Source organism: Triticum aestivum, chromosome 4B, assembly GCF_018294505.1.
Source record: "Triticum aestivum cultivar Chinese Spring chromosome 4B, IWGSC CS RefSeq v2.1, whole genome shotgun sequence".
NCBI classification, from domain to species: domain Eukaryota; kingdom Viridiplantae; phylum Streptophyta; class Magnoliopsida; order Poales; family Poaceae; genus Triticum; species Triticum aestivum.
The window spans coordinates 30,410,565-30,421,287 of record NC_057804.1 but is presented as its reverse complement, the minus strand read 5'-3'; the positions used below and the strand labels follow the sequence as shown (position 1 = coordinate 30,421,287).

Genomic DNA, 10,723 nt, shown 5'->3' with positions numbered 1-10,723 from the left:
GGATTATTCTGCACATGAGTCCATATCATACCAAGACACTTAATTATATACTCCCTCATACCATAATATAAGACGTTATTACATACAATATGCTCACATATTGGATGTAAAACATCTTATATCATAGGGAGTATTAAGTATACATCTAAATCTGGAAGAAAGAAAAACCATGTAGTCACAAAAACATACACTAGCAGTGTTAAATTTAGCAAGATGAGACACACAACTTTAACACAGACATTGATAGATATTCTTCAGTTCACACAGATCTTCTATACGTTTTATATTCCTATACAATATATACAATCCTATAGTTTCAAAATGAGAGCTACTCCCTCCGTTTCTAAATATAATTCATTTTGGTAGTTTAATTTGAACTACCAAAACGGCTTATATTTAGAAATGGAGGGAGCACAAAGCACTTTTAAGTACAAGTTTTTGACAAGTTTCATCTGTTTCAGTTAAGAAATTAAACGACATGAAATCACTTCAGCACTCTGGTAACATCCAGAATGGACAACCCTCAAACAAGATGGAAGAAATGTTCAGAGAATGATTACAACATCAACCATCAACGATCAAAATTGTTGTTAATTTACAACTGTTTCGACCCAACTAACATCACTAGCCAAATATGTAACTTTACAACCTTGCTGCGGCAATGTGGAGACATCCCAGCCTCACACACATCACTCCGCAATAAAATATACACACCTGATGCAAACCTTGCCCTTGGTACAAAAGCCCAGGGCATTTGTATGCTGCACAAACCCCAGCAACCCAAGCACAAAAAACATGTGAATGGAACACAAGAAGAAAGGAAAAAAAGGTAAACTTTGAATTCCATGTGTAACACGATTGATGCCATTCTGGTTAGCTATGATGTCAATACAGATTGTAACGCGAGCTGTTGCTGTGGCTGAAGAGTAGACCATGTCGAGGCAAGTACTGAAGGAGGCAGAGTGGTTTGGAGCTGTCTTAGCAGATTAACTATCTTGCTAGCAGTCTGTTCTGTTGCCAGATCCTTGCCTGCACACAAGATCTGCACTCGGCAAAAATATATATGGTGTTAAACAGATTGTGTTGAACGTTCTGAAGATATTGTCAGCCATATAGCCCTGTGATTGTATTATATAGATAGATTCCATGGTGAGCTCACATTATATTCAAAGTACATTTCAAATTGCAATGTTTCTGTCAAATTGACCGCATCAATTATAGACTAGAAAGACAAACACAAATTAGTCTCGAGGAATGAAGAATAATTTAGTGCTACTACAGAAGGACCGGTGATTCTAAAGTAAGATAACAAAAAAGAAAAGCTAATTGCATATGTAGGGTAACGGATGATTTGGCAGTTGAGACGAGTAACAAATGGTTGCAAAAAAACATACTGTAGACAGCATTGTGACAAAAAATTGTCAATGTGCCACAGTAGGTACTCCCAGTTTCAGGGTTCAACCTAGAGGTTGGCAGGGTTAACCAGATACACTAGTTGGTACTGCATTTGTCGATGCTCTGAGGTGTATTTATATGCCTATTAGGATTAACACGGATATGCAGTTTCAAAGTGCTGATTTCAAATCGATTTTCAGAACTCAAGACATAAGATGCATAGTATACAAATATAGAAGAAATCCTTTATGGCTCCAAAAATGCAGGTAGTGACATCTTTACCAGCAAATCAAACAAAATGGAAAAATTACATTGAGAATCAAGAAATAATATAAACAAAAAGGAATACCTCTGCAAAAGTAGATACAATCTTTGGAAGATGTTGATTATTATGGCCCAAAAGCTCACTGTCGGACCTGTTTGTCGTGCCAACAAAGTTAGTAAGAGAGAAAACATAATCATGCTACTAACTAAATGTAGGTTGGTGTTTCTATTCCACATCATGACTTGGCAAAACTGCAAAATCCCAGTGGAAATAATTTTTGGCTATTGCTTACTTCTCAAGCATTGCACACATCTGTTCATGGACAATCTTGGCCTCAACTAGGTCATTTTTCAATGGCAAACAACTTAACCAAGCAGGAATGACCTGTTAAAATAAATAAAAAAGGTGTTGCATGTCAGAAGCACTGGTTAAGGAATTGATTTAGTAAAAAAGGTACTCCCTCTGTCTCAAAAGTACTCATCATTTGACAGGTAATGCCCATCATTTGATACTTGGGGCAAGAGGACATAGTGAAGTGTCACTGAATCCCTAAAGATCCAATGAGCAATTGATGAAAGAACTACTATCTTCCTTTCTTCCTTTTTAAACTACATAATGACATCTTAGTATTGTTGGCCTGTTGGGTTCAGATGTACTCCCTCTGTCTCAAAATATAAGTCTTATATTTTGAGACAGAGGTAGCATATCTTAGTTCAAATCCCCTTCAGTGGCAGCAAAGAGAGCAATATTACAACAAAGTAGATCTTTAGCTTACAACAGAAATAGTGGTGTAGTAGGCAATGTGTTCACTATTGAGAATTACAAATTCTCACACTAATTCAAAGAAAAAGGGAAAATATCCATGTACAACCTGCCTGGAAAACTGGTTGAATACTGGTGTACAGTAACTGGTTGAATACTGTAAGGCCAAAAGGAGTACAAGTTCAATATTAGGTATGATTGCATAGTCTGATTTCATCTTACAATTAGACATGCCTTGTTAGTTAAAACAATTAAATGTTCACACATAACTTGAAGGTTTCGGCTAAATGTTTGCACACAGTAAACCCTCTGAGCCTTGAGGTGATGTTATCTGCTTTGAGTAACAAGTACAGCTATTTTTATCCTAAGGAAAATGACGATGTACCTTGACAACATTTATTATCGAATTAATGTCAGACATGAATACCCATTCCCAAACCCTTTCTGGATTCTCAAGGACACAAATGCAGGAGTTTAAAGTAAATACTACCTAAATTTAATCACCACATATTCAAAGCATGCATGCTAGGTTGTGTGCAATACAAGAGTAAGAATACAAAGGCATATGGCAAGATACCTGAGATGCATCAATGCTATCACGATGAAATTGACATATCTTTCCAAGAGCGGAAACAGAATTGTCATATGCCATTGCATTATCCAAATCCAATGCATTAGGATGTTTGATTACATCGTATAATCTGGACAGTGCCTCTGCATAAAAAAAATCAACGTCAACAACAACTGCAACAATAAAATAGCCTGATTCACAATGAGTAAAACCCATACCCCCAGTATGAGGCCTAAATGCAGAACCACCAAACTCAGCACAGATGCCAATACCATAAACTGCAGCCTGAAAACAACAGGTTAAAAATGAACCCATGGACTTCTAAAGAAACTTCTTGAGAAAATATGCAATATGATCACACATGAAACTTTGTGATTGAAGAAAGATTCAGACCTGTCTAACATCTGGGTTTTCACTTGCGCAGGCTTCTAACAGAGAAGGAAGATATGTGTCATAATACCTGAGAAGTGAGAACCAGATAACAAAAAAACTTTGCTTCATGAGAAAAGGTTTTACGAACAATATCTTGGAGAAAAGAGTAGGAGGATCATAAAGCTGTTACCTAACTGCTGCTTCTCGACAGTGTTCTGCAACATCATCAAAAATGCAAATGGTGACTCTTCTTTCTTCTGATGTCTTATCCTTGCCCTAATAATTGATCAAATCAAACATGATAAACTTATGAGGTCCATCTAAATAATGCATTGTGTTACAAGAGTATAATGTTTGCAATGAGATGTTTAGCGGTTATCACGGATCATCGGGGTCACCAAAAAACAGAACATATATACATTCACATCGAAGCTTCTTTTTGGAAACATCTAAAGAAATGATTACAAATGAGAAACATTCAACTACGCAAGCAGTTCGTTCTATGAACATACTATCTAAAAATGACCAAAGGGGTAACGAAGCATGGTTTAAGACTTGGCATCAGCAAAGTCAAAGAATAATTTGTTGTGTAAAGATCAGTTTTCAGAGCCACTCTTATAGGCTAATAAAACATAGCCTCCACAACCAATGGTTAATCACTGTACTACCAGCATAGGTGTCAAATAGACAGAGCTCATCAAAGAACAAAAGGAATAGGTTAGTGAAACATAGCCTCAAAATCTCATGGTTAATCGTTTCACATACCAACATAGGTGTCAAGTAGACAGAGAGTTCATCAAAGAATGGAAGGAAGTAAGTCTTAAAAGTTTTGACCAGAGTGCCCAAACAATCGCCAACCTGCAAAATCACAAATGGTAAGCTTGTCTAAATTACTGGTAATGAAGCTTAGCAATTAGCATTAGCATTAGCTGCTGTTTACATTAGCAGAAAGTACAAAACAATCATGCAAGCAACCTTCATTGCTTAATTACATGAGTAAGGTAATTAATTAGGTATCTAAGTCGATTTCAGTACAAGTACTGGCCACTTGTCTATATCACCACATGTATCAAAAATGCAAGTACTGGTATGCTGCTTTGTCCAAATGTTGCAGTCTAGCATTTCGTTAGCTTACTTGATCAAATATTTCATCCTCCTGTTCGTTTTCTTCCCTCAGTAGCTCGTCTTCTTCTGAATCAAAGTCTTCAGCGTTCGCCCTCTCTGTTCGTTCTGTCCTCCTATTAGAGCTTGCTGTTATTACTTCTTTGATTCCCTCCACTATATATCTAACCTGGCCTTCATCGAGAAGTGTTCCTGACATCTGAACAAAGGTGATGAATTACAGATTATTACTGTTTTTTATCTTAAGAAACAGACTATTACTATCTATCATTGATCTACACCAAACCAAGTGCAGGAATAAGCACGCAACTGAAAAGGCACAGATGATTGTGAGTTGATGACATGTACTAGCAGATGAAGACTGCCACACTTTATTAATTGGTAGGATAAGTTGAATAGTAAAGAGTATTTTCACTAAATATTTAGGGAGAAGAGCTAATCAACACAGCACTAGGGACATAATCCTGTTAATTTTATAGCTAAAATTATACAGCACAGACTACGGAGTAGGTGGTTCTTAAAAATCGCCCAAACCCAGGTGGAAATACTAACCACACACCTTACACCACCCAATACATCACGGTTTAAACCAATGCTGATCCATTGAGGTCCACACGGTAGAACACTAGCCCCGCATATACTTTAGCATAGTAAGACCAACGAGTCTAGTAAAGTTATGACAAAATAAGGAGATAGCTGTGCACAAAGTCAAAATACTGAGGCTTCTGAAGAGAACATAACTTTTTCAGTGTAATGCCACAAATAACTATAACCATGGTACTGTAACACAATATACAGTACCTGAATTGACTCGTTCAATGACTCCAGTATGCTTGCACAAATTTGTGTGTCAGGTTCCTACAGAGTTACAGTAACAGGCTTAGACCAAAGAACAATAACTAACTGAATGAGCACTAAGTGGGATGAAGAAACATCTTAGAAGCTGCACTTACTTTATGCATAGCCTCTACAAGAGCTGGAACTATGTAATCAGATAGTTGCTTAAGATAAGAATTATCCCGGCCTTGAGCTTGGCCTTTTTCTACTGCCAATTTTGCTGAACGCAGAAGCTCAGGCATCGCTGGGAAGATTCCATTATGCATACAACTTGAGAACATGTAAAATACAAGAAAGAAATATAACAAAATTGAGATCCCTAACCTGAAACAGCTGCCTTCCTAACTTCGTCATGAAAATAGAATTTGAGGAGAGGTACCAGAGTAGTTGCAACCTGTACAAATCCAGATTCAGTTGCAATTCCTTGTGCGCACACACAACAAGACAGTGGGACAGACAGGGAGGATGAATTTTGAAAGAAGAAAAAATGATAACATGACCTGATCAATCCATGGGAAAAACCCTTCCTTGAGCTCATCAGCATAGCAACACAGCATACTGCATGCTGTTGCTTTCTCCTCCAGGAGACTGGTCCTGATGCCAATCCTCTTATCTCCCAGGGTAATAGTCTCAACACTGCATTTATTTAGTACAGACCGTAAGGAATTTTTTAGCCTATATAGGTGGTAAGCACAAACCTCTCTGTTAATAGTCTCAGCATTGCTACAATGAAATGTGGGATGAGCTAAATAGAATACAAATTCTTAGTTCGTCCTGTATGGACTAACACACAAATTCAAAAAACCAAGCCAAAGGATCACCAACATCATAATGCCAAATCATGCAGGCAACTACTGAAAACATGCCTGCATGGTCAGATTCACCATTTCTATTATGTGACTGACCAGCGGATGAAAATTCAATACAGTTAAATAGGGATGGGGGTGATTCAGGCCATTGGCCTGCTGAACCAACACTAAAATTGTGGCACCAGTGTACTCGGCAGACCCATATAAAACGAGGGTGACTGCAGCCATGATCCGATCAAACCTAGTTCAATCGAACCTGGACCTCATGTAGAGCACCCCCTTCCTCCTAGGGAGAAAAGCAAAGGCATCAAGCAACCTGAATGGCTGAAGCAATCATCCCGTCCCTTCCTCTCCACTGCCCACCAGTGGCGCCTTCCCCGTCCTCACCCACACAAAACACTAATGCTCTCAACCACCACCACCGTTGCCGGGTGACAGTTGCAATGCCTCCACTCATTAGCGTGTTGGCAACCACATAAGGACAACCCTAGGAACCTAACACTTCAGCACATTACCCTATATAAGAGGATCAGACCAAAAATTGTCCCTAAATACTTTGAAAAGGTCATACTGTACAGTAAAAAGAACCGAACTGCTCTGCCCCACCTACACCCCCTATAAGAAAACAAGATAGGACAAAATGTCAATGTAAACATGGAGGGGAGTCCTAAAACATACCCATCATCATCAGATTCACCATCCTCGCCTGCAGAAGTGACGCTCACATCTGGTTTAAGCTGAGCAGACTGAAGTAGAGGGGGCATAACAACACTCATGTAGGGGAGGAACTCCTGACCAAGGCACTTACAAAGTCTTGCCCATGCCTACAAATGCATTTAGAATAAGCAAAAATTTTAGCTATCACAATTAGATTAAGTCAAGGTGAACACACAAGTGTGATCGTATAACTGCCAGTCGTATTCTGATTTCCGACGTACTTGCAGCATGTAACTCGTTATTGGGTCATCAGCCTCCATGTGAGATCCTTGCAGTGACATCAAAACTTCCATAACCTAAGCAAAATGCATTCATGCTCAAAGGGCCAACCAATGAATATTGAATTTTGCAGAATAAATTGCAGATAACATATCTACAATCTAACCTGATACTTGACATGGAAAGTTTTTACAACATGAAATATATATGAACCAGGGCAACAAAAATATCATTACCTGCTTAGCGTCATCCCTAAATTTCTGTTTCCCAACAGCCATACCAACTAAACTTATGCATTCCATTGATTTGGCACGCAACATTCTGCTTGATTTATCAGTTGCATTCATGAGTATAGCCTTGAGATATGGCATGACTGCATCATAATATTTTTGGAAGTGTTCCTGAATCAATATGTTTGGCATGAATTAGCAACAGTATTGACCAGAAAACCTTCAACGGTATTTTCTCTTGTACCTGTGAAGAATCTGCAGCTGACGCTAAAGCGGTCAAAGCACCTTCTTGCACCATTTGGCTTCCAGACTATAAGGAAAACAAACAAATTTCTAAATATGTATCAAATATGCTCATGTATATACCGTAGCCTCTTTTAGTTTAAGGTTGGAAGCAAGATTTACCTGAAGCAACAGGAGAAGTTTGCCGACTATCACGTCCAAGTATGGAGTTAAAATTTCGGGTCTGCAATTTTCGCTGAAGTTCAGAATTGCAGAAGCTGCATGTGCCTGAACTCATCGGGAATATAAAATGCAAAACAAAGGTTAGAACATGCCTTGTTGATCACTTGATGGAGGAAACAATCATGACAAGTCAATCACTCAAGTACACATCCAAGAAAGCACAAGTTGCAAACACTATAAAAAATAAACAGTATAAGCTTTTCTGTGCGATGCAATCAGATGCTACCATGCCAACGTCTTGAATAGCTTGTACACGTATATGGTCATTGAACTAGCATCAACTCCAGCGTAAACGGGGTACATTGGAAGGTGTTCATATACCCCTTGAAGCATATCTTGCAGAAACGTAAACACCTAAGACCAACAAACAAACAATCCAGACACCAACCTTCCAAGACTGGTACAAGTAGCACCCTTGGATGTTCTGCAGGCAGTCTGTCTTTGGTGTACATGGATCTGGCGCTATCCTAGATCTATTTTGTGCCTACAGTTTTATTTAACTAAAATTCTCCAAGCAAAATGTTTTGAATGTTGAATCTCTCTGGTCTCCACTTCCAAATTAATCTCTGTAGGAGATATTAAGCATATGGGCAATTTGGAGATGCTCTTGAATTTCATTTAGGTTTACTTTTAAAACAGTTGATGTACTGAACAGAACTAAAACATTACAACCTACAACCACTCTTAGGTCATCATTGTTTTTGTGCAGAACAATTTTTAACTGAAAGATTATCTGCATAATTCATGTCGTCTATACATGATAGTAAAAAGAAGCAGCAGCAAGGAATCTAAATACAAGCCAACATCTCAGGAATTAAGAATGCATCATGTGATACGGACAAACTCAGCCAGTCTGAATTGCCTCCAAAGGCATGATAAGTGCAAACATCCATCAACTAGTATGTAGAAAAATTTTGGCAATAAACTGCAATACCCTACAGATAATTTGAACAATGCCCTAGCAAATACGAACTCTTGGCTTCACAGACAGGCTAAGAGTCCACCTTATGTTCTGACCTAAAGCACCATGTGCTGTCCAAAAGTAGGCCTATTACTCCAAAGTATAACACAACAAACTAGTAAAAAGATATGATAGAATCTTCAATGCAAATACTATGATGATGATACCCAACCTGTACACTAATGCACATCAGCATATCCAAAGTCAGACACCACAAAACGTTCAGGTGTGCATCAGCAAAACAAGACCGGTTACATAACTGTCAACAGTGCCCTAGTAGTAGACTTGGAATACCACACACTACTACACTAGGGGGGCAATATCTATCATTTGAATGAATTGTATGGTAATATAGCAAGCATGTGGGTTACATAATATGATGATAAACACTGCTTTAAGAAATTACAATAGAAGAAAGAATATTGAAAGGGGGGTGATGCAGATGACTTAGAATGCAAATGGTGAGCAATCACTTGCCTGTACGCGTGGGTTCTCGGAATCATCCATGGCTGAAGCCAACGCAGGGAGTACAACATGGTGCAACTTGTTCTGCAACTCAGGCCCCAAGTCCGTCGAAAGCTGCCCTACTGCATTGATTGCTGCCCACCTCACCCGAGGGTGAGGATCATTGAAAGAATTGAGCACCATCCCAACTACCTGATCGAGATTCTTAGTCATCACCTTAGCACAGCCTTCTGCAATCTGTGATATCGTCATGAGTGCCGCATGCCGTCTCTTCCACTCTTCAGCACCGATAAACGATGGGAGCAACTCAGCAGCCACAGGCAAGATGGTGTTGCCACCAACAGCAATTGCAAGCCGGTCAAGACACTCCTGTGCAAAAACAAAGCTTCCAGTTTCCCCAGCGTCCTCCTCCTCGGACACTGCGGCGTACCATGCCGGCTCATCCTGGACATCAAGCAGCATGTTCATGACCACCGCAAAGAGCCTGCCGACGTACCGTGGCAGCCTCCTCATCATCCCAGGCGCACGCTCCCTCGCCTCGGCAAGGGTAACAACGAACTCGACAGCGAGGTGGCGTGTGCCATCCTCCAATCCAGGGGCCTCGGCAATCTGCAGCATGGAGGCGACGACGTCGGGCAGCTGGCGGCGGAGGAAGCGCGGCTCCAGGCCAGCGAGCTCAATCATCATCTCGAGCGCCTCCTGCGCGGAGCCCTCGTTGCCGCAGTTGAGCGACTCGGCCAGGGCGCGCATCATGGCGGGGAGGAGGTCCTGGAACCGGTCGCGCTCGGCGGCGGAGGGGAGGGACTGGATGACGCTGATGGCGGCGTTGAGGCCGGCGACGCGGACGTCGGCGGAGGAGGGGTGCGAGAGCGCGGCGAGGAGGAGCGCGTGGAGGTCGGGGAAGCCGGCGGCGAGGTGGGAGGCGAGCCTGGCGAGGGTGTTGAGCGCCGACTCCTGCAGCGCGGGGGGCGAGGACGGGGAGGCGACAGACTTGTAGAGGAAGGTGAGGAGGTCGGGCCAGGAGCCGGAGGGCAGCAGGTGGGTGGCGAGCTCGGCGACGGCGTCGGAGAGCTTCTTCGAGATTGACCTGGAGAGGCCGGGCGCGGAGGCGGCGGAGAGGAGCAGCGCGCGGAGCGAGGACTGCGTGGCGGGCGCGAGCGCCGGGTAGACGAAGGCCTGGGAGCCCGGGGAGATGAGGCGGCGGAGGAGCACGGCGGCCATGGGCGCGGCGGGGTGCGCCGGGGAGAGCAGCAGGTGGGCGAGGCGCAGCGCGAGCGGGTCCGGGTGGGAGGCCCGCAGCGCGTGGAACGTCCGCTCCGCCCGCGACCGCGCCTCGTTGGCCGGCGACGCCAGGTCCCCCAGCAGCGCCGTCAGCGGCGCCGGGTCCGCGCCCAGCACCGCCGCCGCCGCGTCCTGCCCCTCCGCCGCCTGCGGATCCATCGGCTCCGGCGGTGCGCGGCGCGGGGAGATGGGAGGGGAGGGGAAAGTGGCGGGCACTGGCGGAGGAATTCGGCGGGATATTTTTGGGTTTTG

At 42.5% G+C, this 10,723-nt stretch overlaps 1 protein-coding gene across 1 annotated transcript; it reads right to left on the bottom strand.

Moving 5' to 3' along the window:
- Nucleotides 1–533: 533 nt before the first annotated feature.
- LOC123090793 (importin-5) lies at nucleotides 534–10,723 on the bottom strand. Its single transcript, XM_044512134.1, has 19 exons — nucleotides 9,203–10,723; nucleotides 7,705–7,809; nucleotides 7,544–7,609; nucleotides 7,306–7,470; nucleotides 7,072–7,146; nucleotides 6,812–6,957; nucleotides 5,825–5,960; nucleotides 5,649–5,718; nucleotides 5,441–5,568; nucleotides 5,289–5,345; nucleotides 4,501–4,686; nucleotides 4,131–4,223; nucleotides 3,556–3,641; nucleotides 3,387–3,453; nucleotides 3,212–3,278; nucleotides 3,000–3,136; nucleotides 1,953–2,044; nucleotides 1,745–1,811; nucleotides 534–1,042 (listed from the first exon to the last, which is right to left on the bottom strand). The coding sequence occupies exons 1-19, from the start codon at nucleotides 10,628–10,630 to the stop codon at nucleotides 878–880; spliced, it is 3,336 nt and encodes a 1,111-aa protein (XP_044368069.1). The 5' UTR covers nucleotides 10,631–10,723; the 3' UTR covers nucleotides 534–877.

Coding starts and splice junctions, on each gene's coding strand:
- LOC123090793 (XM_044512134.1), bottom strand. CDS start 10,630: ATGGATCCGCAGGCGGCGGAGGGGCAGGACGCGGCGGCGGCGGTGCTG. Junction 7,610..7,704: donor AACTTCTCCTGTTGCTTCAG/GTAAATCTTGCT, acceptor TTTTCCTTATAG/TCTGGAAGCCAAATGGTGCA. Junction 5,346..5,440: donor TTGTAGAGGCTATGCATAAA/GTAAGTGCAGCT, acceptor GTAACTCTGTAG/GAACCTGACACACAAATTTG.